General features: G+C 43.0%; 1 protein-coding gene across 1 annotated transcript; it reads left to right on the forward strand.

Annotated features, from left to right (window-relative positions):
• The first annotated feature begins 773 nt into the window (after window positions 1–773).
• Window positions 774–25,673, forward strand: LOC124361548. The gene is made up of 4 exons (XM_046815608.1): window positions 774–937; window positions 2,398–2,610; window positions 4,996–5,137; window positions 25,242–25,673. Exons 1-4 carry the CDS (start codon window positions 800–802, stop codon window positions 25,493–25,495), a joined length of 747 nt encoding a protein of 248 aa, XP_046671564.1. The 5' UTR covers window positions 774–799; the 3' UTR covers window positions 25,496–25,673.
• Window positions 25,674–27,039: the final 1,366 nt, after the last annotated feature.

The raw sequence follows: 27,039 nt of genomic DNA on the forward strand, positions 1-27,039 counted from the left end.
AAAAAAAAACACTTGAGAAAGTTTATCTACGCCTAGCAGCTAAGTTAGGTATTTAGCGTGGATCAGCGCAGGACTATACACTACTCTTACGTACAATCGATGTTACAGTACGGTATCCTGGGATGTGGTGGCGCGGCGCATTCTTCACTGCTCTAGACACTCTAGCCATTACGCAGAGAACAATAATCAAAACTGCAAGGAGATTATTTATTATTGTATGAATCCCCGGTTTTAAGTATCAGACTGTTATATATTAAAACATTGCTTCTTTATATCAAAAGCAATAAACATGAAGTATTAAGCGAAATTAGCCTTAGTTACCCAACTAAAAATAGAACGAACTACGCTTTCAGCACAGTACGACTAAACGCGGTTCGGAATTAACAAATTCATTTTATGTGGCCAAAATTTTGTTTATACATTTACGTAATGAACTTAGAGATATGGAGAGTGGCAGTGTCGCCGTTTAGAAGAGGAAGGTAAATGGCTGGTTGCTTCGCACAATTCGCATCGGCTGTTATCTTATGCGATTATTGGAATATAAAAATAAAAGAACAATCGAGGAAAACTGAGAATAATGAATATCTGATACATATTCAGCAATAATAAACTGAATTTTAGCCGGTTGGAAATGTATAATAAGTCAATAACCCTAAGTACTCACCTTTTTACCTTGACTCTATAATGTCGAATTCATATGTTTCATAAAACTTATAAAACAACAACAAATATACATGCATGTTTTCATATGTTAATCATACGGTCAACATTAGTAAATATATGATGTCTTACCATTGAAATGGAAACTGTGTATGATGAGGAACTTCCAGTTTTGAAGAGGATTAAAATCCCAATGGTTTGGGAGCGAATGTCGTGTGGAATATGCATTAAGGATCTCCAACCAGACAAGTACGACGTGGCTCTGAATATTATCCAAGTACGAGTAGAACTGATTAGCTCAATATACTCACGAGTGATTACGCTTATACTTAAATAATAAACTCTTCATTGTGCATTTTTAGTAGACTATTTGATAAAATAAACCAAGGTCGTTAATTTAGATATAAGAGAGTAGATCAAAATATTGCTTACATTAGTTATTGCAGTAAACAAATGTATCCTTTTGTAGGCCTATATTGAGTGTAACGACGTGGCACATTAAAAAAGTTAGTCCGTGGTATTGATACCGTATTATAATAGTGATCATACTATCATATGTGTTTTATGCGTTTGCAAATGTTATATTAAAACTTTTATTTAGAATAGGTACGTGTATAATAGTACTTGTACGGGTAATGGCAAACAACAGAATTTCTCGTCTCTAGCGTTAATTACTCAAATACCATATACATGATTTGATTTCGTTGGAATTAATTTGGAACAATAATGTCAAACTGAATTACGTAATAGACTTATAATAGTGTATTATAGTAAAGTTATATTTTTATGTGTGAAAGAAACATACGCATTTTAGATTATAGAAAATAACACCACTTTATTTATACTAAGTTTGAGCAGCACAGTACTTACAGTTTTTACTGTTCAGAGTAAACTTGTCTGACAGCATTTAAATCGTCGACAGCATTTAAATAGTTTCATTATTCGAGTGTTAGTCGGTTATTATACTGCAGTTTATTTACTATACTGTACTGAAATGTGAATTTGAAAGTTAATTCTTTTAAGTGCTTAAGATTAATTTATAGTAAAACTAGCTGTTTCCCGCGGCTTCGCACGCTTATCGTAAGCTTTGCCCGTGGTTGAGCACTTCTGGTTCAAGCGAATTATGTTTACAACACCGATGTAGATTTGGCCTTGTAGCCACGATCAGGAAAATCTGTCAATAGTGTATGTTTTTATATTTGTATCCTTACATGTACTTTATTATAAAGTGGTCTTCTATTCAAGTTTTAAGTTCAATCAATAATTTATTTTTAAGACAAATATACACCATCTTAGTGCCTTCAAATTGTTTTTTGCTACTTAATATACGTAACTGTGTCGATATTGCAGTTTATTACTTGCAGGCGCTTTGAAAATTTTATGTTTTGTAGCACTGCCTGGTGGCGAATTACACCAATGGGCATAGAATATAAACCTTCTCCATCGAAAAATACATACAAATTTTCATAACGATCAAACGGACAAACATTACCACCTCTCTAAAAGTATGCCTATGTTACTTCCAGGAACGTGTAGAATCACTGTACAAAATTTCACGATGTTTCGTGCATTGGTTCCAGAGTTATAACGGAACATACAAACAAACATTCGCATTTATATATATAAAGTTTTTAAAGCGTATAAAACATGATTCTCTCACTATGCACCGCAACCAACAACTATTCATACATAATCAGCACATACGCATGATGACAGCAACCTTCTGTTTGATTCCAGAATAACTTCTTGGACGATGACCCTCTGTGTAAAGCCAGTGCCGTGCTCGGCAACGACGTTGCTATACAGGAGTATCTGAAAGTGGCCTTACACTGGATACAAGACACACAGTCTTTCTTGGCCGTAGAAGACAGGACAGACCGGGCTGTGGGTGTGCTGATAGGTAGTGTCAACGAGCGGGACGCCTGCACAAATGCCATGAATGGCACAAGAGTAAGCAAGTGGTTGGGCTTTATTTTGAAATTATACCTTTTGTCTACGTTGCCTCCTAGTAGTATACAAAATAATATAATCTAAATTATAAATATATGTATTATTGTGTTTAATTGTTGTTTCTATTAACTCCGAATAATATCAATTCTTACAAAACCAACATTCAGTCTAAAAACAGCATGTGACTGCCATGACAGCATATATATTGTAGCATTTATCGAGCGTAACTAATTTAACTTTTTCTATTTGTTTTACTAATATAGTATAGTACGTTTTGTTAACCATCTACATGATATAAGAGGGCAGTTACATTGGAATAAGAAATAGTCTTTTATTACAAACTATCGTTGGTGGAACATGGCACATCACTGGCGCACCCGGTCAACTGGTCCTAGTCTCTAGGACTAAGTCAGACCTAGAAACTATCGTTGGTGGAACATGGCATATCACCGGCGCACCCGGTCAACTGGTCCTAGTCTCTAGGACTAAGACAGACCTAGAAACTATCGTTGGTGGAACATGGCACATCACCGGCGCACCCGGTCAACTGGTCCTAGTCTCTAGGACTAAGTCAGACCTAGAAACTATCGTTGGTGGAACATGGCACATCACCGGCGCACCCGGTCAACTGGTCCTAGTCTCTAGGACTAAGTCAGACCTAGAAACTATCGATTGTGGAACATGGCACATCACCGGCACACCGGTAAATTAAAACAATCATTGTTACCATGTGTTAAATTGTAAGGTAATTTATAAGAAAAACACATTTATATGTTTAAGAGTTTTTGAATCTAAAAATATTAATTGAATGAATGATCAGAAAGAGAATTTTTTCTTATTTCGATTTCTATTGCATTAAAAGCTGAATCACGTCTTCATAAAATATACAACATTAATGAGGTATTATTATAAGACACCAAATGGTTTACTCTAAAAGTGACAGCAACATTTTCAGATTAATGTTTCATGATGGATGAATTAATGGATGAATCTCGATAAACTAATCTGGTTATAAAGAATCAGATTCGGTCTGTCAGAGTTAATTTCCTGTCTAAGATATTTCCAGTATTATTGTGGAGTTTGGCTTATGATCAGATCAAGAAAATGAATACCAATTTCGATCATAAAGCGTCTTCTTTCGGCTCTTTTAATTTACCTTCCATCTAACCAAATTCGATTTCCTTATGTGCAAACATTCACTGAGGTGGTTTTTATAACAGCGTTTAATAGTATTTTCTTTGCGTTAGATAGTTTATTCATCATTGGTGCAATCTAAATAATTTAAAATTAGGTAATAACTGCGTCTATGCAATCTGCATTACACTACTGATCAGGAACTTTACAATAGGTAGTAATTTTCTAAATTTTAAATGTAAACAAAATATTTTTGCCTCTTTGATGAACTTCAGCTGAAAGTATCAGTTCATTTTGTATTAAGTGTCGTAGTGCAGTCTACCGAGTACCGAATCGAAGGTAAAAATTTCAAAATAAACAACTACTTAGAAATTAAAATTATTAAAAAAAATATATTTTCCAGTGGACCAAATTGTGAATCCAAACCACTGTCGACACACACAAAATGTCGTCAAAATCGGTCCAGTCGTTTTGGAGGAGTTCAGTGACATACACATGCACACGTGAAATACATATATATATATATATATATATATATATATATATATATATATATAAAGATATGTAAATACACACATACACACACACATATGTACCGTTATATATATATATATATATATATGTATATAGTTTGTAAATATAATTATTTGCAAACAATATAGTCCAGTTTTCCTAACGATTTGAAGGGAAAAGGTACTGGTTTAAGCGCTCTTCAACCAACTCGGAAACTTGTAATCCTATTAAGACCAAATACAATACTGTACCAGTATGTTTTATGTCATAAAGAGATAGTACAGGAGCTAAAATAGGGGACGAGGCAAAGTTTTAGCGTTATGTAATCATATAAACCATATTTGGTAACATCTCTTACAATGTAGATGTTCCTTTAGTACAGTTGAAATACATATAACTATTAGAGAGGACACCAGGGGCTTCCAAAGTTTCAAAGTTAATCTTATGGGGGAATTCGGTTTAGAAAAAATGTATTCAAAAGATACACGTGTTGTTGAGGTAGTTATTCTCAGCCTAACAAACAAGTTGATGACAGATCATTGAACGATAAAATATCATGTGAGAAATGATATTGTTCTTTGTTTTAGAAAAATATTTATACGTAAAGTGTAGTTACACTTCCATAACATAAATAATCTGGTTAACTGGTGTCTCATTTTAAAAGTATTCATAGTAATGTTATTAATATAATAATTAGTTTTAGTAGAAAACCTCTCACTGTAAACATTTTTATTTCAGATCTATCAAAGTATACCGATGAACAAAATGCAAAAGTTTTTGGCACACGTCCATAAACAAGTAAATCAGTTTGATGTGTTCGGCGTCGAAGCTCTGTACGAAGTTTACATATGGTGCGTTGTTCGTGAATATAGAAACAAAGGTTAGTTAAACATTCAAAGTATTACCTAAATAAAAACGAAACAAAATATTTTAATCATACGTATGTTCCTTTACTATAATCGATAGCAATGATAAGATCCCGGATTGCAATGGATACGGGTTTTTTGAGGATCTCATTTAAGAATTTATCTTACATCATGCTAATGCAGAGTAATGATTCTCCACATCATTCATTTTACTCAACAATAATGCATAAACAAGGTCAACAGCGTACTATTGAAATGGAAAACTAGTATAAAAATGTATACGATTTTTTAGGTTCTGAAAATTAATAGATCAGTTAAAATATTTGTATTATTGTGATTTTTCGGCCTCCTGCTGAGACAGATTGGATTCGTGGAATCCTCATAGGCTTTATGAGGACTATGTGTATGGACCAACCTTTGTGTGACTCATAACACCTAGACAAAGTTCCGTACCGAGGATTCACACCTACTATTGTGCGTCAGGTATAGCATGACCAATGGCCGCGAGATGTGCAGAAGGCAAGGAGTAGAATAAAGTGGTGGGGGAAGGGAGCGACTCAGTCAGTTTTCGTGCAATGTCTGGTGTATAGTGCGTCAGGTATAGCATGACCAATGGCCGCGAGATGTGCAGAAGGCAAGGAGTCGAATAAAGTGGTTGGGGAAGGGAGCGACTCAGTCAGTTTTCGTGCAATGTCTGGTGTATAGTGCGTCAGGTATAGCATGACCAATGGCCGCGAGATGTGCAGAAGGCAAGGAGTAGAATAAAGTGGTGGGGGAAGGGAGCGACTCAGTCAGTTTTCGTGCAATGTCTGGTGTATAGTGCGTCAGGTATAGCATGACCAATGGCCGCGAGATGTGCAGAAGGCAAGGAGTAGAATAAAGTGGTGGGGGAAGGGAGCGACTCAGTCAGTTTTCGTGCAATGTCTGGTGTATAGTGCGTCAGGTATAGCATGACCAATGGCCGCGAGATGTGCAGAAGGCAAGGAGTAGAATAAAGTGGTTGGGGGAAGGGAGCGACTCAGTCAGTTTTCGTGCAATGTCTGGTGTATAGTGCGTCAGGTATAGCATGACCAATGGCCGCGAGATGTGCAGAAGGCAAGGAGTCGAATAAAGTGGTGGGGGAAGGGAGCGACTCAGTCAGTTTTCGTGCAATGTCTGGTGTATAGTGCGTCAGGTATAGCATGACCAATGGCCGCGAGATGTGCAGAAGGCAAGGAGTAGAATAAAGTGGTGGGGGAAGGGAGCGACTCAGTCAGTTTTCGTGCAATGTCTGGTGTATAGTGCGTCAGGTATAGCATGACCAATGGCCGCGAGATGTGCAGAAGGCAAGGAGTAGAATAAAGTGGTGGGGAAGGGAGCGACTCAGTCAGTTTTCGTGCAATGTCTGGTGTATAGTGCGTCAGGTATAGCATGACCAATGGCCGCGAGATGTGCAGAAGGCAAGGAGTAGAATAAAGTGGTGGGGGAAGGGAGCGACTCAGTCAGTTTTCGTGCAATGTCTGGTGTATAGTGCGTCAGGTATAGCATGACCAATGGCCGCGAGATGTGCAGAAGGCAAGGAGTAGAATAAAGTGGTGGGGGAAGGGAGCGACTCAGTCAGTTTTCGTGCAATGTCTGGTGTATAGTGCGTCAGGTATAGCATGACCAATGGCCGCGAGATGTGCAGAAGGCAAGGAGTAGAATAAAGTGGTGGGGGAAGGGAGCGACTCAGTCAGTTTTCGTGCAATGTCTGGTGTATAGTGCGTCAGGTATAGCATGACCAATGGCCGCGAGATGTGCAGAAGGCAAGGAGTAGAATAAAGTGGTGGGGGAAGGGAGCGACTCAGTCAGTTTTCGTGCAATGTCTGGTGTATAGTGCGTCAGGTATAGCATGACCAATGGCCGCGAGATGTGCAGAAGGCAAGGAGTAGAATAAAGTGGTGGGGGAAGGGAGCGACTCAGTCAGTTTTCGTGCAATGTCTGGTGTATAGTGCGTCAGGTATAGCATGACCAATGGCCGCGAGATGTGCAGAAGGCAAGGAGTAGAATAAAGTGGTGGGGGAAGGGAGCGACTCAGTCAGTTTTCGTGCAATGTCTGGTGTATAGTGCGTCAGGTATAGCATGACCAATGGCCGCGAGATGTGCAGAAGGCAAGGAGTCGAATAAAGTGGTGGGGGAAGGGAGCGACTCAGTCAGTTTTCGTGCAATGTCTGGTGTATAGTGCGTCAGGTATAGCATGACCAATGGCCGCGAGATGTGCAGAAGGCAAGGAGTAGAATAAAGTGGTGGGGGAAGGGAGCGACTCAGTCAGTTTTCGTGCAATGTCTGGTGTATAGTGCGTCAGGTATAGCATGACCAATGGCCGCGAGATGTGCAGAAGGCAAGGAGTAGAATAAAGTGGTGGGGGAAGGGAGCGACTCAGTCAGTTTTCGTGCAATGTCTGGTGTATAGTGCGTCAGGTATAGCATGACCAATGGCCGCGAGATGTGCAGAAGGCAAGGAGTAGAATAAAGTGGTGGGGGAAGGGAGCGACTCAGTCAGTTTTCGTGCAATGTCTGGTGTATAGTGCGTCAGGTATAGCATGACCAATGGCCGCGAGATGTGCAGAAGGCAAGGAGTAGAATAAAGTGGTGGGGGAAGGGAGCGACTCAGTCAGTTTTCGTGCAATGTCTGGTGTATAGTGCGTCAGGTATAGCATGACCAATGGCCGCGAGATGTGCAGAAGGCAAGGAGTAGAATAAAGTGGTGGGGGAAGGGAGCGACTCAGTCAGTTTTCGTGCAATGTCTGGTGTATAGTGCGTCAGGTATAGCATGACCAATGGCCGCGAGATGTGCAGAAGGCAAGGAGTAGAATAAAGTGGTGGGGGAAGGGAGCGACTCAGTCAGTTTTCGTGCAATGTCTGGTGTATAGTGCGTCAGGTATAGCATGACCAATGGCCGCGAGATGTGCAGAAGGCAAGGAGTAGAATAAAGTGGTGGGGGAAGGGAGCGACTCAGTCAGTTTTCGTGCAATGTCTGGTGTATAGTGCGTCAGGTATAGCATGACCAATGGCCGCGAGATGTGCAGAAGGCAAGGAGTAGAATAAAGTGGTGGGGGAAGGGAGCGACTCAGTCAGTTTTCGTGCAATGTCTGGTGTATAGTGCGTCAGGTATAGCATGACCAATGGCCGCGAGATGTGCAGAAGGCAAGGAGTAGAATAAAGTGGTGGGGGAAGGAGCGACTCAGTCAGTTTTCGTGCAATGTCTGGTGTATAGTGCGTCAGGTATAGCATGACCAATGGCCGCGAGATGTGCAGAAGGCAAGGAGTAGAATAAAGTGGTGGGGGAAGGGAGCGACTCAGTCAGTTTTCGTGCAATGTCTGGTGTATAGTGCGTCAGGTATAGCATGACCAATGGCCGCGAGATGTGCAGAAGGCAAGGAGTAGAATAAAGTGGTGGGGGAAGGGAGCGACTCAGTCAGTTTTCGTGCAATGTCTGGTGTATAGTGCGTCAGGTATAGCATGACCAATGGCCGCGAGATGTGCAGAAGGCAAGGAGTAGAATAAAGTGGTGGGGGAAGGGAGCGACTCAGTCAGTTTTCGTGCAATGTCTGGTGTATAGTGCGTCAGGTATAGCATGACCAATGGCCGCGAGATGTGCAGAAGGCAAGGAGTAGAATAAAGTGGTGGGGGAAGGGAGCGACTCAGTCAGTTTTCGTGCAATGTCTGGTGTATAGTGCGTCAGGTATAGCATGACCAATGGCCGCGAGATGTGCAGAAGGCAAGGAGTAGAATAAAGTGGTGGGGGAAGGGAGCGACTCAGTCAGTTTTCGTGCAATGTCTGGTGTATAGTGCGTCAGGTATAGCATGACCAATGGCCGCGAGATGTGCAGAAGGCAAGGAGTAGAATAAAGTGGTGGGGGAAGGGAGCGACTCAGTCAGTTTTCGTGCAATGTCTGGTGTATAGTGCGTCAGGTATAGCATGACCAATGGCCGCGAGATGTGCAGAAGGCAAGGAGTAGAATAAAGTGGTGGGGGAAGGGAGCGACTCAGTCAGTTTTCGTGCAATGTCTGGTGTATAGTGCGTCAGGTATAGCATGACCAATGGCCGCGAGATGTGCAGAAGGCAAGGAGTAGAATAAAGTGGTGGGGGAAGGGAGCGACTCAGTCAGTTTTCGTGCAATGTCTGGTGTATAGTGCGTCAGGTATAGCATGACCAATGGCCGCGAGATGTGCAGAAGGCAAGGAGTAGAATAAAGTGGTGGGGGAAGGGAGCGACTCAGTCAGTTTTCGTGCAATGTCTGGTGTATAGTGCGTCAGGTATAGCATGACCAATGGCCGCGAGATGTGCAGAAGGCAAGGAGTAGAATAAAGTGGTGGGGGAAGGGAGCGACTCAGTCAGTTTTCGTGCAATGTCTGGTGTATAGTGCGTCAGGTATAGCATGACCAATGGCCGCGAGATGTGCAGAAGGCAAGGAGTCGAATAAAGTGGTGGGGGAAGGGAGCGACTCAGTCAGTTTTCGTGCAATGTCTGGTGTATAGTGCGTCAGGTATAGCATGACCAATGGCCGCGAGATGTGCAGAAGGCAAGGAGTAGAATAAAGTGGTGGGGGAAGGGAGCGACTCAGTCAGTTTTCGTGCAATGTCTGGTGTATAGTGCGTCAGGTATAGCATGACCAATGGCCGCGAGATGTGCAGAAGGCAAGGAGTAGAATAAAGTGGTGGGGGAAGGGAGCGACTCAGTCAGTTTTCGTGCAATGTCTGGTGTATAGTGCGTCAGGTATAGCATGACCAATGGCCGCGAGATGTGCAGAAGGCAAGGAGTAGAATAAAGTGGTGGGGGAAGGGAGCGACTCAGTCAGTTTTCGTGCAATGTCTGGTGTATAGTGCGTCAGGTATAGCATGACCAATGGCCGCGAGATGTGCAGAAGGCAAGGAGTAGAATAAAGTGGTTGGGGAAGGGAGCGACTCAGTCAGTTTTCGTGCAATGTCTGGTGTATAGTGCGTCAGGTATAGCATGACCAATGGCCGCGAGATGTGCAGAAGGCAAGGAGTAGAATAAAGTGGTGGGGGAAGGGAGCGACTCAGTCAGTTTTCGTGCAATGTCTGGTGTATAGTGCGTCAGGTATAGCATGACCAATGGCCGCGAGATGTGCAGAAGGCAAGGAGTAGAATAAAGTGGTGGGGAAGGGAGCGACTCAGTCAGTTTTCGTGCAATGTCTGGTGTATAGTGCGTCAGGTATAGCATGACCAATGGCCGCGAGATGTGCAGAAGGCAAGGAGTAGAATAAAGTGGTGGGGGAAGGGAGCGACTCAGTCAGTTTTCGTGCAATGTCTGGTGTATAGTGCGTCAGGTATAGCATGACCAATGGCCGCGAGATGTGCAGAAGGCAAGGAGTCGAATAAAGTGGTGAGGGAAGGGAGCGACTCAGTCAGTTTTCGTGCAATGTCTGGTGTATAGTGCGTCAGGTATAGCATGACCAATGGCCGCGAGATGTGCAGAAGGCAAGGAGTAGAATAAAGTGGTGGGGGAAGGGAGCGACTCAGTCAGTTTTCGTGCAATGTCTGGTGTATAGTGCGTCAGGTATAGCATGACCAATGGCCGCGAGATGTGCAGAAGGCAAGGAGTAGAATAAAGTGGTGGGGGAAGGGAGCGACTCAGTCAGTTTTCGTGCAATGTCTGGTGTATAGTGCGTCAGGTATAGCATGACCAATGGCCGCGAGATGTGCAGAAGGCAAGGAGTAGAATAAAGTGGTGGGGGAAGGGAGCGACTCAGTCAGTTTTCGTGCAATGTCTGGTGTATAGTGCGTCAGGTATAGCATGACCAATGGCCGCGAGATGTGCAGAAGGCAAGGAGTAGAATAAAGTGGTGGGGGAAGGGAGCGACTCAGTCAGTTTTCGTGCAATGTCTGGTGTATAGTGCGTCAGGTATAGCATGACCAATGGCCGCGAGATGTGCAGAAGGCAAGGAGTAGAATAAAGTGGTGGGGGAAGGGAGCGACTCAGTCAGTTTTCGTGCAATGTCTGGTGTATAGTGCGTCAGGTATAGCATGACCAATGGCCGCGAGATGTGCAGAAGGCAAGGAGTAGAATAAAGTGGTGGGGGAAGGGAGCGACTCAGTCAGTTTTCGTGCAATGTCTGGTGTATAGTGCGTCAGGTATAGCATGACCAATGGCCGCGAGATGTGCAGAAGGCAAGGAGTAGAATAAAGTGGTGGGGGAAGGGAGCGACTCAGTCAGTTTTCGTGCAATGTCTGGTGTATAGTGCGTCAGGTATAGCATGACCAATGGCCGCGAGATGTGCAGAAGGCAAGGAGTAGAATAAAGTGGTGGGGGAAGGGAGCGACTCAGTCAGTTTTCGTGCAATGTCTGGTGTATAGTGCGTCAGGTATAGCATGACCAATGGCCGCGAGATGTGCAGAAGGCAAGGAGTAGAATAAAGTGGTGGGGGAAGGGAGCGACTCAGTCAGTTTTCGTGCAATGTCTGGTGTATAGTGCGTCAGGTATAGCATGACCAATGGCCGCGAGATGTGCAGAAGGCAAGGAGTAGAATAAAGTGGTGAGGGGAAGGAGCGACTTCAGTCAGTTTTCGTGCAATGTCTGGTGTATAGTGCGTCAGGTATAGCATGACCAATGGCCGCGAGATGTGCAGAAGTGCAAGAGAGAAGGAGGTGGTGTGGGGGAAGGGAGCGACTCAGTCAGTTTTCGTGCAATGTCTGGTGTATAGTGCGTCAGGTATAGCATGACCAATGGCCGCGAGATGTGCAGAAGGCAAGGAGTAGAATAAAGTGGTGGGGGAAGGGAGCGACTCAGTCAGTTTTCGTGCAATGTCTGGTGTATAGTGCGTCAGGTATAGCATGACCAATGGCCGCGAGATGTGCAGAAGGCAAGGAGTAGAATAAAGTGGTGGGGGAAGGGAGCGACTCAGTCAGTTTTCGTGCAATGTCTGGTGTATAGTGCGTCAGGTATAGCATGACCAATGGCCGCGAGATGTGCAGAAGGCAAGGAGTAGAATAAAGTGGTGGGGGAAGGGAGCGACTCAGTCAGTTTTCGTGCAATGTCTGGTGTATAGTGCGTCAGGTATAGCATGACCAATGGCCGCGAGATGTGCAGAAGGCAAGGAGTAGAATAAAGTGGTGGGGGAAGGGAGCGACTCAGTCAGTTTTCGTGCAATGTCTGGTGTATAGTGCGTCAGGTATAGCATGACCAATGGCCGCGAGATGTGCAGAAGGCAAGGAGTAGAATAAAGTGGTGGGGGAAGGGAGCGACTCAGTCAGTTTTCGTGCAATGTCTGGTGTATAGTGCGTCAGGTATAGCATGACCAATGGCCGCGAGATGTGCAGAAGGCAAGGAGTAGAATAAAGTGGTGGGGAAGGGAGCGACTCAGTCAGTTTTCGTGCAATGTCTGGTGTATAGTGCGTCAGGTATAGCATGACCAATGGCCGCGAGATGTGCAGAAGGCAAGGAGTAGAATAAAGTGGTGGGGGAAGGGAGCGACTCAGTCAGTTTTCGTGCAATGTCTGGTGTATAGTGCGTCAGGTATAGCATGACCAATGGCCGCGAGATGTGCAGAAGGCAAGGAGTCGAATAAAGTGGTGGGGGAAGGGAGCGACTCAGTCAGTTTTCGTGCAATGTCTGGTGTATAGTGCGTCAGGTATAGCATGACCAATGGCCGCGAGATGTGCAGAAGGCAAGGAGTAGAATAAAGTGGTGGGGGAAGGGAGCGACTCAGTCAGTTTTCGTGCAATGTCTGGTGTATAGTGCGTCAGGTATAGCATGACCAATGGCCGCGAGATGTGCAGAAGGCAAGGAGTAGAATAAAGTGGTGGGGGAAGGGAGCGACTCAGTCAGTTTTCGTGCAATGTCTGGTGTATAGTGCGTCAGGTATAGCATGACCAATGGCCGCGAGATGTGCAGAAGGCAAGGAGTAGAATAAAGTGGTGGGGGAAGGGAGCGACTCAGTCAGTTTTCGTGCAATGTCTGGTGTATAGTGCGTCAGGTATAGCATGACCAATGGCCGCGAGATGTGCAGAAGGCAAGGAGTAGAATAAAGTGGTGGGGAAGGGAGCGACTCAGTCAGTTTTCGTGCAATGTCTGGTGTATAGTGCGTCAGGTATAGCATGACCAATGGCCGCGAGATGTGCAGAAGGCAAGGAGTAGAATAAAGTGGTGGGGGAAGGGAGCGACTCAGTCAGTTTTCGTGCAATGTCTGGTGTATAGTGCGTCAGGTATAGCATGACCAATGGCCGCGAGATGTGCAGAAGGCAAGGAGTAGAATAAAGTGGTGGGGGAAGGGAGCGACTCAGTCAGTTTTCGTGCAATGTCTGGTGTATAGTGCGTCAGGTATAGCATGACCAATGGCCGCGAGATGTGCAGAAGGCAAGGAGTAGAATAAAGTGGTGGGGGAAGGGAGCGACTCAGTCAGTTTTCGTGCAATGTCTGGTGTATAGTGCGTCAGGTATAGCATGACCAATGGCCGCGAGATGTGCAGAAGGCAAGGAGTAGAATAAAGTGGTGGGGAAGGGAGCGACTCAGTCAGTTTTCGTGCAATGTCTGGTGTATAGTGCGTCAGGTATAGCATGACCAATGGCCGCGAGATGTGCAGAAGGCAAGGAGTAGAATAAAGTGGTGGGGAAGGGAGCGACTCAGTCAGTTTTCGTGCAATGTCTGGTGTATAGTGCGTCAGGTATAGCATGACCAATGGCCGCGAGATGTGCAGAAGGCAAGGAGTAGAATAAAGTGGTGGGGGAAGGGAGCGACTCAGTCAGTTTTCGTGCAATGTCTGGTGTATAGTGCGTCAGGTATAGCATGACCAATGGCCGCGAGATGTGCAGAAGGCAAGGAGTAGAATAAAGTGGTGGGGGAAGGGAGCGACTCAGTCAGTTTTCGTGCAATGTCTGGTGTATAGTGCGTCAGGTATAGCATGACCAATGGCCGCGAGATGTGCAGAAGGCAAGGAGTAGAATAAAGTGGTGGGGGAAGGGAGCGACTCAGTCAGTTTTCGTGCAATGTCTGGTGTATAGTGCGTCAGGTATAGCATGACCAATGGCCGCGAGATGTGCAGAAGGCAAGGAGTAGAATAAAGTGGTGGGGGAAGGGAGCGACTCAGTCAGTTTTCGTGCAATGTCTGGTGTATAGTGCGTCAGGTATAGCATGACCAATGGCCGCGAGATGTGCAGAAGGCAAGGAGTAGAATAAAGTGGTGGGGGAAGGGAGCGACTCAGTCAGTTTTCGTGCAATGTCTGGTGTATAGTGCGTCAGGTATAGCATGACCAATGGCCGCGAGATGTGCAGAAGGCAAGGAGTAGAATAAAGTGGTGGGGGAAGGGAGCGACTCAGTCAGTTTTCGTGCAATGTCTGGTGTATAGTGCGTCAGGTATAGCATGACCAATGGCCGCGAGATGTGCAGAAGGCAAGGAGTAGAATAAAGTGGTGGGGGAAGGGAGCGACTCAGTCAGTTTTCGTGCAATGTCTGGTGTATAGTGCGTCAGGTATAGCATGACCAATGGCCGCGAGATGTGCAGAAGGCAAGGAGTAGAATAAAGTGGTGGGGGAAGGGAGCGACTCAGTCAGTTTTCGTGCAATGTCTGGTGTATAGTGCGTCAGGTATAGCATGACCAATGGCCGCGAGATGTGCAGAAGGCAAGGAGTAGAATAAAGTGGTGGGGGAAGGGAGCGACTCAGTCAGTTTTCGTGCAATGTCTGGTGTATAGTGCGTCAGGTATAGCATGACCAATGGCCGCGAGATGTGCAGAAGGCAAGGAGTAGAATAAAGTGGTGGGGGAAGGGAGCGACTCAGTCAGTTTTCGTGCAATGTCTGGTGTATAGTGCGTCAGGTATAGCATGACCAATGGCCGCGAGATGTGCAGAAGGCAAGGAGTAGAATAAAGTGGTGGGGGAAGGGAGCGACTCAGTCAGTTTTCGTGCAATGTCTGGTGTATAGTGCGTCAGGTATAGCATGACCAATGGCCGCGAGATGTGCAGAAGGCAAGGAGTAGAATAAAGTGGTGGGGGAAGGGAGCGACTCAGTCAGTTTTCGTGCAATGTCTGGTGTATAGTGCGTCAGGTATAGCATGACCAATGGCCGCGAGATGTGCAGAAGGCAAGGAGTAGAATAAAGTGGTGGGGGAAGGGAGCGACTCAGTCAGTTTTCGTGCAATGTCTGGTGTATAGTGCGTCAGGTATAGCATGACCAATGGCCGCGAGATGTGCAGAAGGCAAGGAGTAGAATAAAGTGGTGGGGAAGGGAGCGACTCAGTCAGTTTTCGTGCAATGTCTGGTGTATAGTGCGTCAGGTATAGCATGACCAATGGCCGCGAGATGTGCAGAAGGCAAGGAGTAGAATAAAGTGGTGGGGGAAGGGAGCGACTCAGTCAGTTTTCGTGCAATGTCTGGTGTATAGTGCGTCAGGTATAGCATGACCAATGGCCGCGAGATGTGCAGAAGGCAAGGAGTAGAATAAAGTGGTGGGGGAAGGGAGCGACTCAGTCAGTTTTCGTGCAATGTCTGGTGTATAGTGCGTCAGGTATAGCATGACCAATGGCCGCGAGATGTGCAGAAGGCAAGGAGTAGAATAAAGTGGTGGGGAAGGGAGCGACTCAGTCAGTTTTCGTGCAATGTCTGGTGTATAGTGCGTCAGGTATAGCATGACCAATGGCCGCGAGATGTGCAGAAGGCAAGGAGTAGAATAAAGTGGTGGGGGAAGGGAGCGACTCAGTCAGTTTTCGTGCAATGTCTGGTGTATAGTGCGTCAGGTATAGCATGACCAATGGCCGCGAGATGTGCAGAAGGCAAGGAGTAGAATAAAGTGGTGGGGAAGGGAGCGACTCAGTCAGTTTTCGTGCAATGTCTGGTGTATAGTGCGTCAGGTATAGCATGACCAATGGCCGCGAGATGTGCAGAAGGCAAGGAGTAGAATAAAGTGGTGGGGGAAGGGAGCGACTCAGTCAGTTTTCGTGCAATGTCTGGTGTATAGTGCGTCAGGTATAGCATGACCAATGGCCGCGAGATGTGCAGAAGGCAAGGAGTAGAATAAAGTGGTGGGGGAAGGGAGCGACTCAGTCAGTTTTCGTGCAATGTCTGGTGTATAGTGCGTCAGGTATAGCATGACCAATGGCCGCGAGATGTGCAGAAGGCAAGGAGTAGAATAAAGTGGTGGGGGAAGGGAGCGACTCAGTCAGTTTTCGTGCAATGTCTGGTGTATAGTGCGTCAGGTATAGCATGACCAATGGCCGCGAGATGTGCAGAAGGCAAGGAGTAGAATAAAGTGGTGGGGGAAGGGAGCGACTCAGTCAGTTTTCGTGCAATGTCTGGTGTATAGTGCGTCAGGTATAGCATGACCAATGGCCGCGAGATGTGCAGAAGGCAAGGAGTAGAATAAAGTGGTGGGGGAAGGGAGCGACTCAGTCAGTTTTCGTGCAATGTCTGGTGTATAGTGCGTCAGGTATAGCATGACCAATGGCCGCGAGATGTGCAGAAGGCAAGGAGTAGAATAAAGTGGTGGGGGAAGGGAGCGACTCAGTCAGTTTTCGTGCAATGTCTGGTGTATAGTGCGTCAGGTATAGCATGACCAATGGCCGCGAGATGTGCAGAAGGCAAGGAGTAGAATAAAGTGGTGGGGGAAGGGAGCGACTCAGTCAGTTTTCGTGCAATGTCTGGTGTATAGTGCGTCAGGTATAGCATGACCAATGGCCGCGAGATGTGCAGAAGGCAAGGAGTAGAATAAAGTGGTGGGGGAAGGGAGCGACTCAGTCAGTTTTCGTGCAATGTCTGGTGTATAGTGCGTCAGGTATAGCATGACCAATGGCCGCGAGATGTGCAGAAGGCAAGGAGTCGAATAAAGTGGTGAGGGAAGGGAGCGACTCAGTCAGTTTTCGTGCAATGTCTGGTGTATAGTGCGTCAGGTATAGCATGACCAATGGCCGCGAGATGTGCAGAAGGCAAGGAGTAGAATAAAGTGGTGGGGGAAGGGAGCGACTCAGTCAGTTTTCGTGCAATGTCTGGTGTATAGTGCGTCAGGTATAGCATGACCAATGGCCGCGAGATGTGCAGAAGGCAAGGAGTAGAATAAAGTGGTGGGGGAAGGGAGCGACTCAGTCAGTTTTCGTGCAATGTCTGGTGTATAGTGCGTCAGGTATAGCATGACCAATGGCCGCGAGATGTGCAGAAGGCAAGGAGTAGAATAAAGTGGTGGGGGAAGGGAGCGACTCAGTCAGTTTTCGTGCAATGTCTGGTGTATAGTGCGTCAGGTATAGCATGACCAATGGCCGCGAGATGTGCAGAAGGCAAGGAGTCGAATAAAGTGGTGGGGGAAGGGAGCGACTCAGTCAGTTTTCGTGCAATGTCTGGTGTATAGTGCGTCAGGTATAGCATGACCAATGGCCGCGAGATGTGCAGAAGGCAAGGAGTAGAATAAAGTGGTGGGGGAAGGGAGCGACTCAGTCAGTTTTCGTGCAATGTCTGGTGTATAGTGCGTCAGGTATAGCATGACCAATGGCCGCGAGATGTGCAGAAGGCAAGGAGTAGAATAAAGTGGTGGGGGAAGGGAGCGACTCAGTCAGTTTTCGTGCAATGTCTGGTGTATAGTGCGTCAGGTATAGCATGACCAATGGCCGCGAGATGTGCAGAAGGCAAGGAGTCGAATAAAGTGGTGAGGTAACTTAGCGACTTAGTCAGTAGTCGTGCAATGCCTGGTGTATAGTGCGTCAGGTATAGCATGACCAATGGCCGCGAGATGTGCAGAAGGCAAGGAGTAGAATAAAGTGGTGGGGGAAGGGAGCGACTCAGTCAGTTTTCGTGCAATGTCTGGTGTATAGTGCGTCAGGTATAGCATGACCAATGGCCGCGAGATGTGCAGAAGGCAAGGAGTAGAATAAAGTGGTGGGGGAAGGGAGCGACTCAGTCAGTTTTCGTGCAATGTCTGGTGTATAGTGCGTCAGGTATAGCATGACCAATGGCCGCGAGATGTGCAGAAGGCAAGGAGTCGAATAAAGTGGTGGGGGAAGGGAGCGACTCAGTCAGTTTTCGTGCAATGTCTGGTGTATAGTGCGTCAGGTATAGCATGACCAATGGCCGCGAGATGTGCAGAAGGCAAGGAGTAGAATAAAGTGGTGGGGGAAGGAAGCGACTCAGTCAGTTTTCGTGCAATGTCTTGCGTATAGTGCGTCAGGTATAGCATGACCAATGGCCGCGAGATGTGCAGAAGGCAAGGAGTAGAATAAAGTGGTGGGGGAAGGAAGCGACTCAGTCAGTTTTCGTGCAATGTCTTGCGTATAGTGCGTCAGGTATAGCATGACCAATGGCCGCGAGATGTGCAGAAGGCAAGGAGTAGAATAAAGTGGTTGGGGAAGGGAGCGACTCAGTCAGTTTTCGTGCAATGTCTGGTGTATAGTGCGTCAGGTATAGCATGACCAATGGCCGCGAGATGTGCAGAAGGCAAGGAGTAGAATAAAGTGGTGGGGGAAGGAAGCGACTCAGTCAGTTTTCGTGCAATGTCTGGTGTATAGTGCGTCAGGTATAGCATGGCCAATGGCCGCGAGATGTGCAGAAGGCAAGGAGTAGAATAAAGTGGTGGGGGAAGGGAGCGACTCAGTCAGTTTTCGTGCAATGTCTGGTGTATAGTGCGTCAGGTATAGCATGACCAATGGCCGCGAGATGTGCAGAAGGCAAGGAGTAGAATAAAGTGGTGGGGGAAGGGAGCGACTCAGTCAGTTTTCGTGCAAAGTCTGGTGTATAGTGCGTCAGGTATAGCATGACCAATGGCCGCGAGATGTGCAGAAGTCAAGGGGTCGAATAAAGTGGTGGGGGAAGGGAGCGACTCAGTCAGTTTTCGTGCAATGTCTGGTGTATAGTGCGTCAGGTATAGCATGACCAATGGCCGCGAGATGCGCTGAAGGCAAGGAGTCGAATAAAGTGGTGGGGGAAGGGAGCGACTCAGTCAGTTTTCGTGCAAAGTCTGGTGTATAGTGCCTCAGGTGTAGCAGAACCAATGGCCGCGAGATGTGCAGAAGGCAAGGAGTAGAATAAAGTGGTGGGGGAAGGAAGCGACTCAGTCAGTTTTCGTGCAATGTCTGGTGTATAGTGCGTCAGGTATAGCATGGACAGTGGCCGCGAGATGTGCAGAAGGCAAGGAGTAGAATAAAGTGGTGGGGGAAGGGAGCGACTCAGTCAGTTTTCGTGCAATGTCTTGCGTATAGTGCGTCAGGTATAGCATGGCCAGTGGCCGCGAGATGTGCAGAAGGCAAGGAGTCGAATAAAGTGGAGGCGTAACTTAGCGACTTAGTCAGTCGTGCTATGCCTGGTGTATAGTGCGTCAGGTATAGCATGTCTAGCGGCCGCGAGATGCGCAGAAAGCAATGAGTGGAATAAAGTGGTGAGGGAACTGAGCGACTAAGTCAGTTGCTATGATATGTCTGGTTTACTTCGCTCTGCAACCATGCGTACGCGTCGCCCTAAAACTTTATCCTTAGCTTATTAACGTGTACTGGCAAAATCAACATAATTGGCATTTACCGATCACAAAATGGGTGCAGTAACACATTCTTTGAACATTTTGAAAATCTTTTAAAATTACTCAATTTAAAGTTGTCCAAGTTCATTATAACTGGAGTCTTCAATATTGACGCCTTAGACCACATTGACCCCCTGACCCAGCGGCTACGGGACATTCTTAATTCTTTCGGGCTAATTTGGTCGATAAACACTCCAAAACGAGTAACCACCACATCGAGTAAAGCCATCGACAACGTAATCACAAACATCCCAAACGCCTCGGTCACTGTAATGAACGCGGCCATCTCTGATCACTTCGCTCAGGAGACCATTATTGGTCATTGTTCGTCTCGGACTCAAATTCCTCCATCCAAATTCAAAAGAGACTTGAGGTCTGAAAACAGCTTTTCAACTCGTCCTTAGCAAAAGTAACTTGGGCCTTTTTAAATCATTCTGACAGCGTAGAAACAGCTTTTTCGGCATTCCACGACCGCTTAGGATTTTACTTGAATACGACTTGTCCTTTCAAAAATGTCAAAGAAGTAAAAAGAAGAAAAACAAACTCTTGGATGACTCAAGAAATACTTCATTTGCGAGATCGTTTGAGGTTCTATCATTCGATTTACGTAAGCACAGACGACGAACAATTTAAAGCATTTTTTAGAAATTTTAAGAGCCAATATCGAAAAACTATAAAATCTGCAAAAGCACGGGAAGTTGAAAACAAACTTAGCAATTGCGAAAACTTTTCCATAACTGCTTGGAGCATTATCAAAAATGCAACGACTTAACCTACTGGCTCAAACACTTTAAAAACACCAAAACTGAAAATTGAAAACGAACTCGTGACAGATTCATTAAAAGTAGCTAATGAATTCAATTCTTTTCTCCTCCGTTGCTACGTTTGGCACACCATTCAGAGGCTCCAACTGTGTTGAGGTGTCATCGATGGGACCGATCTCATCAATAGCTCTGTCTCCCGTGAGTGAGGAGGTGTCCCGCGTGATACAGGGACTCAAACCAAAAAATCTTGTGACATTAACGGCATGTCTGTGTGGCTACTCAAACGTTGCTATAAGCATATTTTGACTCCACTCACAAATTTAATCAACTTGTCTTTCGCTCAAGGCATCTTGCCTTCCGTTTTGTAATTAGCGAAAGTCACAACCATTTTCAAAAAAGATAATCCCTGCCTTGCGGAAAATTACCGCCCCATTTCAATCATTTCAATCATTCCGGTCATGAACAACATTTTTGAAGTGGTTTTTCTGAAGAGATTTGAGCTGTTCCTTGGCAAGTATCAAATTCTTTGTCGTGAGCAGTTCGGCTTCAGAAAGAACAAGTCCACTATCGATGCCGTCACAAATCTGATTGAAACAGTTGTCGATGGATTGGAGAAGCGAGAATATGTGCTAAGCATATTTCTCGATCTATCCAAAGCATTTGACTGTGTACATTATGATACATTGTTGTACCAGTTGAAGACGTGCGGGGTTCGAGGTTTGCCACATGAATGGCTCTCGTCTTACCTCAGGGATAGAAGCCAGTGTGTGCAGATTGCGAATTCCCTGTCAGAAAAAGTTAGTATGGCCTATGGAGTCCCACAGGGATCTATACTTGGACCAGTCTTGTTCCTTGTGTACGTCAACAGGCTGAACTCATCGCTTCTGAGAGGGAAAATGGTCCAGTATGCTGACGATACAACGCTCTGCATAGCTCCAACAAAACATGAATTATAAATCATTTCCTCTTTAGAACTGAATTCATGTATTCAGTTTTTTTCTAAATTAAATCTGAGGACTAACAACTCCAAATCAAATGCACTAAATTTCTGTTTGCGGCAAAGAGAGATTGAGGTTCGCGCTGCTGTGATGGCGGACGATGTCCTCATAAAGGAAACTGTTTCCACCAAGCTCCTCGGAATATACCTTGATCGAAGTCTGACTTGGGACGATCACATTGAAAGTACTTGCTCAAAGGTTTCTTCAGGCATTTATGCAGAACCTTTCAAAATTTTGCTCCCAGGATGTACTAAAAATGTACCCTACTTTGGCCTTGTACATCCCCTCTAACGTACGGGTTGAGGCTATGGGGCAGCTGTTCGAAATACAAATTTGAGCGAGTATTTAGAAGTCAAAAGAAGCTGTCCGCATCATTTCAAAATTGAAATCCCGAAATTCATGCAGAGACGCCTTTAGGGAGCTTGGATTGCTAACTTTGCCCTGTCTCTACATCCTTGATGTCGCCCTGTACTGCCGATTTAAGTGCGAGTTGGTCCGGGGCAGAACGTCCATCAATACGGGACAAGAGACAGGGACAACCTTCGGTTACATCCGCACAGAACAGCCGCATTCAAACGTTTGCCATCCGAGGTTGGTGTTAAGCTGATCAACAAGCTCCCTGATGAAATCAAAAATTTAAATGAACCAACAAAATTTAAAGCTAGATTGAGACACTTTTTGGTGTCGAGCGTATTTTACTCAGTGAAAGAGTTTATGATGAGCCGCTGGGATGAAAATGTAAAGTAATTGGATCATCCTCTATTTCTGGTGGTAAAATTTAGAAGATTTTAAAACGTATGGCTGTACGTATGAATGTGGACTGTGTATGAACGGGTATGAATGGGGGCAATTTAAAATAGATATACATATTTCTAAATAATTTAATTTGACGATTGTATGCAATTTTTATAATTTATTGTTGACACAATAAAAAGTATTATTATTATCAACGTTTATCTAGAAGCGGCCACATATTTTTGTCAAGTAAAAATTTATGAAACAACTGTAACTTTTCAGCAAATAAGTAACTTGTCACAAATCCAACAACTTACTCACGATTACGACTTACAAGACTCACGACTTGTACAATTATTTTAATTATTATACGTTATTTTGTAATTTTTAAAGTGTATTCTCAATTTCACATACAATTCAAATTCCATACAACCCACTTTGGTTTATCTTATTATATAATAGAGTTTTTTCTGAGATATATATATATATATATATATATATATATATATATATATATATATATATAAGTAAACCGACCAAATATCGGATACCTGCATAATATCGGATACCACTGTATCTCAGCTGACAGGTGCTGCTCCAAGTGAAAAACAGCTTAAGGGTGCCCCCTACCCCCGCCCACTATCTCATGTGAGTTTGAGACGTCTGCCATGATTTGTGTCGGTGCTGTTAATTTTTTTGTGATTTTCAAGTTTTGAAATATTTCTAGTGGTTACTTGGTGACACATCTGAAACTATAAACAAAGGTATGTTTTGACTTCTACTACATGTAACATAACTGTCGAATAGTGTGCTTTAATTATCTGACGTCAAATATTACGTAGCGGTCTTACTTTTGAGGTTATGACTTTGTTTGCCATGAGTTTGCCTTCGACCTAATATCGGATAGTATGGTCGCCCTAATATCGGATATACGATATGAGGCATGTATTACACTGTGGTGATATGTATGTTTTAGATGCCGCCAAGAAAGAAGTGGAAGAAAGAAGACATGCTTAAGGCTGTGAATGCTGTCAAAATCAAAGATATGGGGTATCTAAAGGCTTCGAAAACGTTTATTGTCCCTCGATGTACGCTAGAAAATTATGTTAACCACCCAACAGAAACTATTGAAGATTTAGTGTCAGTTCCTCTTGGTAAAAGGCCAGTTTTTGGTACATTGGAAGCAGAGTTAGTTACTTACTGTAAAACTATGGACCAACGGTTTTACGGCCTTAGACGAAGAGATATCAGAATTCTGGCCTATAAACTTGCAAGAAAAAATAAGTTGCCTAATAATTTTACACAGTCTCAGGAATGGCAGGAGAGAAATGGTTGAAAGGCTTTCTAGGGCGCAACCCTAGTCTCGCTGTCCGCACACCCCGTGCAGTAACTTTGTCATAAGTAAAAAACTTTACAAATGATAAAGAATAAAAAAGGATTTTTTGACATTTTGCATCCAGAACTGTTGAGAACTGCATCCAATAAATAAATGTGTTTTTCAGAGTTCAAACTAATGTCTTTTTTCCTATATTAAAACTCTATCCGATATTAAGAACCCCCCTATCCGATATTAGGACGGTTTTTATTCAATCTCAAAAAGTGCATTATTTTATTGAAAGAAGATTTTTTTTGTAAGTATGTAGTTTTTAAATATTTAAATGTTCAAACCTTGTAGCCAGGTAGTTTTTTTGAAGTTTTGGCCAGTTTTGGTAGTGTTCTAAGGATATTTAGGTAGTAAAAAATAAGCCTACCAAAAAGTATCCGATATTTGGTCGGTTTACCTATATATAAGTTTTTGTTTTTTTTGCTGAAGACACTGTTGTGGTATCATCTGATATGCGTCGGAGGAGCCGTATGAGCAAGATTTCTTAGATTTGTCAAAACTAAAAAGAGTGGATTGATCATAATACTCTATGATTAAGTTAACAAAAACGAAATATATTTGTTTCTAGAATTGATTGTGATGCCTCATACCAGCACTCCTGCGGTTGTGGTATCATTCGTCATATGGACCAATACAACTATCTGGGAATAATTTGTAATAGTATATTGGATTGGTTACCTCATATTCAGTACGACAATAAAAAATTATAAAATTGTTATTTGCATCAGTTTAGCAGGGTATTGAATCGCAGTAGGCTATATCAGTTTATTTTGGCCACGTGCAGTCAGTTCTGCAGTATCGTATTCTCGCATGAGGAGGTGTGTCGTCCGCTGTAATAGACCGGCTTACGGTCACACAAACAGGTATTTCATGAGCATTTATAAAATGTCTATTACTGTACATACAAAAATACAAAGAATTTATCTATATAGCGCTTCAACATAACTACACTACTAAACATAGAATACAGTTTGGATATCAGATACGTAGACCAAATTGTTCTTTATAAAAATTTAATTCTTTTTACAATGATAATGTGGTTAATCAAAATCTATGAGAGCATCCATGTAGGCAGATCAGAGGGCGGAAGTGTAGCCGAGTACAAGCGTGGTGTGGGACGGGCGGTGGTCGCTCAACCTGGGTACTGTAATTCTGCTGTAGAGGCAGGGATTCATTCGCTCGCGGTACTAATAGATTATGTGCCTGCTACTAGGAAATAATTTGAACATATTGTCTATATGAGAACTATTATTATTGAGTTTGGTTTGGAGGTGTTGTTGCATTTTTTCATCCATTTAACAGTAAAATATTGTGGTTAAGCGGTGCCTAAAATGAATAGATATCGTATATATTTATTCGTTTCATAATAATGTATTTTTTACAATCTTAAACTACCATTTTATAAATTGTGCTGGGATACATTGTCGAGTTGCAACACTACCTTCTTTGTCATGTATGCCCAATTTTTCTTTATGTATCATCAAAATTTACTCTGAATGTGACCATGTATTAATTGTCTTTTAAGTCTTAATCTTTTTAGTCGACTGTATTTAGGAAGGCACAAATCGCATCAATAAATTTGAACTAAATACAATTTCAGGCTAATAGATTAAACTAGTAGACTTCTTCATTCTCAAGCACAGGCCTCAGTACCTATGTCAGAATATTTTCATTCTTAGGTGGTTTGATTATTTACTTATAGATTTTTTTGTTGGATTTTTCGTATGTGAAATCTCCAGTTTAAGAGACTATTTATTTCCCTGTTGGCAGGTATCGGCAAAGCCCTGTTGCGGACTGGACTCGAACAAACAAGCCAGTTTAGGCTGTCGGCCGCCATGGGTGTATTTACAGGAGCGGTCAGCCAGTACATCGCAGAAAATATGGGCTTCCAGACGCTGCATGAGATCCTCTACTGGGAATGGAAGGACGGCGATAAGGCTATTTTTGATAGTCCGGGACCTGGAAACAACTCGGCTAATCTCATGGTCAAGAGAGTTGTACCTGCTGACGTCATCAATATATGAGATGATCTTAGTTTCGTGATAGAAACACTATCGGAATAAATTTATTACTCGGTTACTGTATTAATCGGTCTTTATTTTGAAATGTCGACAAAATATTAGTATCTTAAATTTGCAAAGTTATATAATTGATAACTATTTTAATTAACATTAAATAAATCGATGATTACTATATCCATAATCAAATAATATTCTTGAATTATGATATTATTTGTCCAAAGTTTCATATATTGACACCGACATATAAAAGTGTTACATATATTATAATAAATAATAGTTGTGAGTAGATAGTAATTTGGTGATGCTAAGAGCTGTATGGACAAATTGAAAATCAAGTTAAAAACAATGTAAATAGTGAATAGAAAAACTTATATGTACAGAGATTCACTATTTAGTAAATATCTTTTTATTTAAGAAAAATTATTTACTAAATTCATTTTATTCTCTTTCATTCCTTCTAAAACTTCTAAAATATACTCTTTCGCTGCTCGATTTCTTCCGTAATAATCTTTATAATCATACACGTAATATCCCAAAATGGCTGTATAATAAAGTGAAATCACTTCTATTTATCTCAGTTGTTGAAATATAAACATTACAACTCAATGATTCATTTGAAGAACATACAACTTTACAACAATGAACTGAATTATTTATTGAAGTGGGCTGAATAGAATCAAATTTCAGATCACCCAAATATGTATAATATAGAAAAATTAGGGGAATTTCAAAGTTTTATTTTCTATATTATTCATCGGATAATTTTAAAACTTTACAGAATTGTTAAAGACATTGATAAAACTATTGATTTTAAACTATACAAAACTTTTTTGAAAAATAGGAATGATATAAGCAGTTTCCAATACAATCCTAACAATAGATATGAGAAGAAAACCATTTATAAAACATTTACATAAATTCTAATAATAACTGTGAAAACACTCAAATGTTTATGCATAAAGTTTGCTTTCAATATTCTTTAGCTGTTTTATGAAAAATCTTTAATGAAAAATTCTATAATATTAACCATATTATATTCTTTTTCTTTAATTTTTTTTGTTCCAACAAATTATTAAATGCAAGTTATCTATTTTGTTCATTTCTTTTATCTTTTTTTCGTCCAATATATTCAAAACTCTATTTGGCAAATGTACTCTGAAATCTTCCAATTCTTCAATTATTGTTAATCCAAATTTATCTTTAATTCTTTCCAAATTCAAAATTTGATATTTCTCATTTATCTTTAATTCATTTATCTTCTTGTATTTTTTAAACTTGAATTCACTAACCTCGTTTAACTCTTTCAAGAACTCCATTATTTATTATAAAGAAAATTTAATTAAAAAATTATCTTATTTGATTTCAATTAGTTTTTCATAACTCGAGTTAGAGAGTGTATTATATTTAATAGAAAGCATGTTTTATAATCAATAATGCGAGTTAGCGCATTATAAATTATAAAACATAGTGCGTGTAACTAAAGATAAACAACAACTTATTTTGAGACCCAATTCTTTTCAACTTAATATACATTAATCCCTTTCTCT

This window comes from Homalodisca vitripennis, chromosome 4 (genome assembly GCF_021130785.1).
Source record: "Homalodisca vitripennis isolate AUS2020 chromosome 4, UT_GWSS_2.1, whole genome shotgun sequence".
NCBI lineage: Eukaryota > Metazoa > Arthropoda > Insecta > Hemiptera > Cicadellidae > Homalodisca > Homalodisca vitripennis.

Bases quoted from the DNA above. Each gene is read 5' to 3' on its own strand.
- LOC124361548 (XM_046815608.1), top strand. From the start codon at position 800: ATGGAAACTGTGTATGATGAGGAACTTCCAGTTTTGAAGAGGATTAAA. The intron at 2,611-4,995 runs GTAAGCAAGTGG...TTTTTATTTCAG, and splicing joins ATGCCATGAATGGCACAAGA to ATCTATCAAAGTATACCGAT. The intron at 5,138-25,241 runs GTTAGTTAAACA...CCCTGTTGGCAG, and splicing joins TCGTGAATATAGAAACAAAG to GTATCGGCAAAGCCCTGTTG.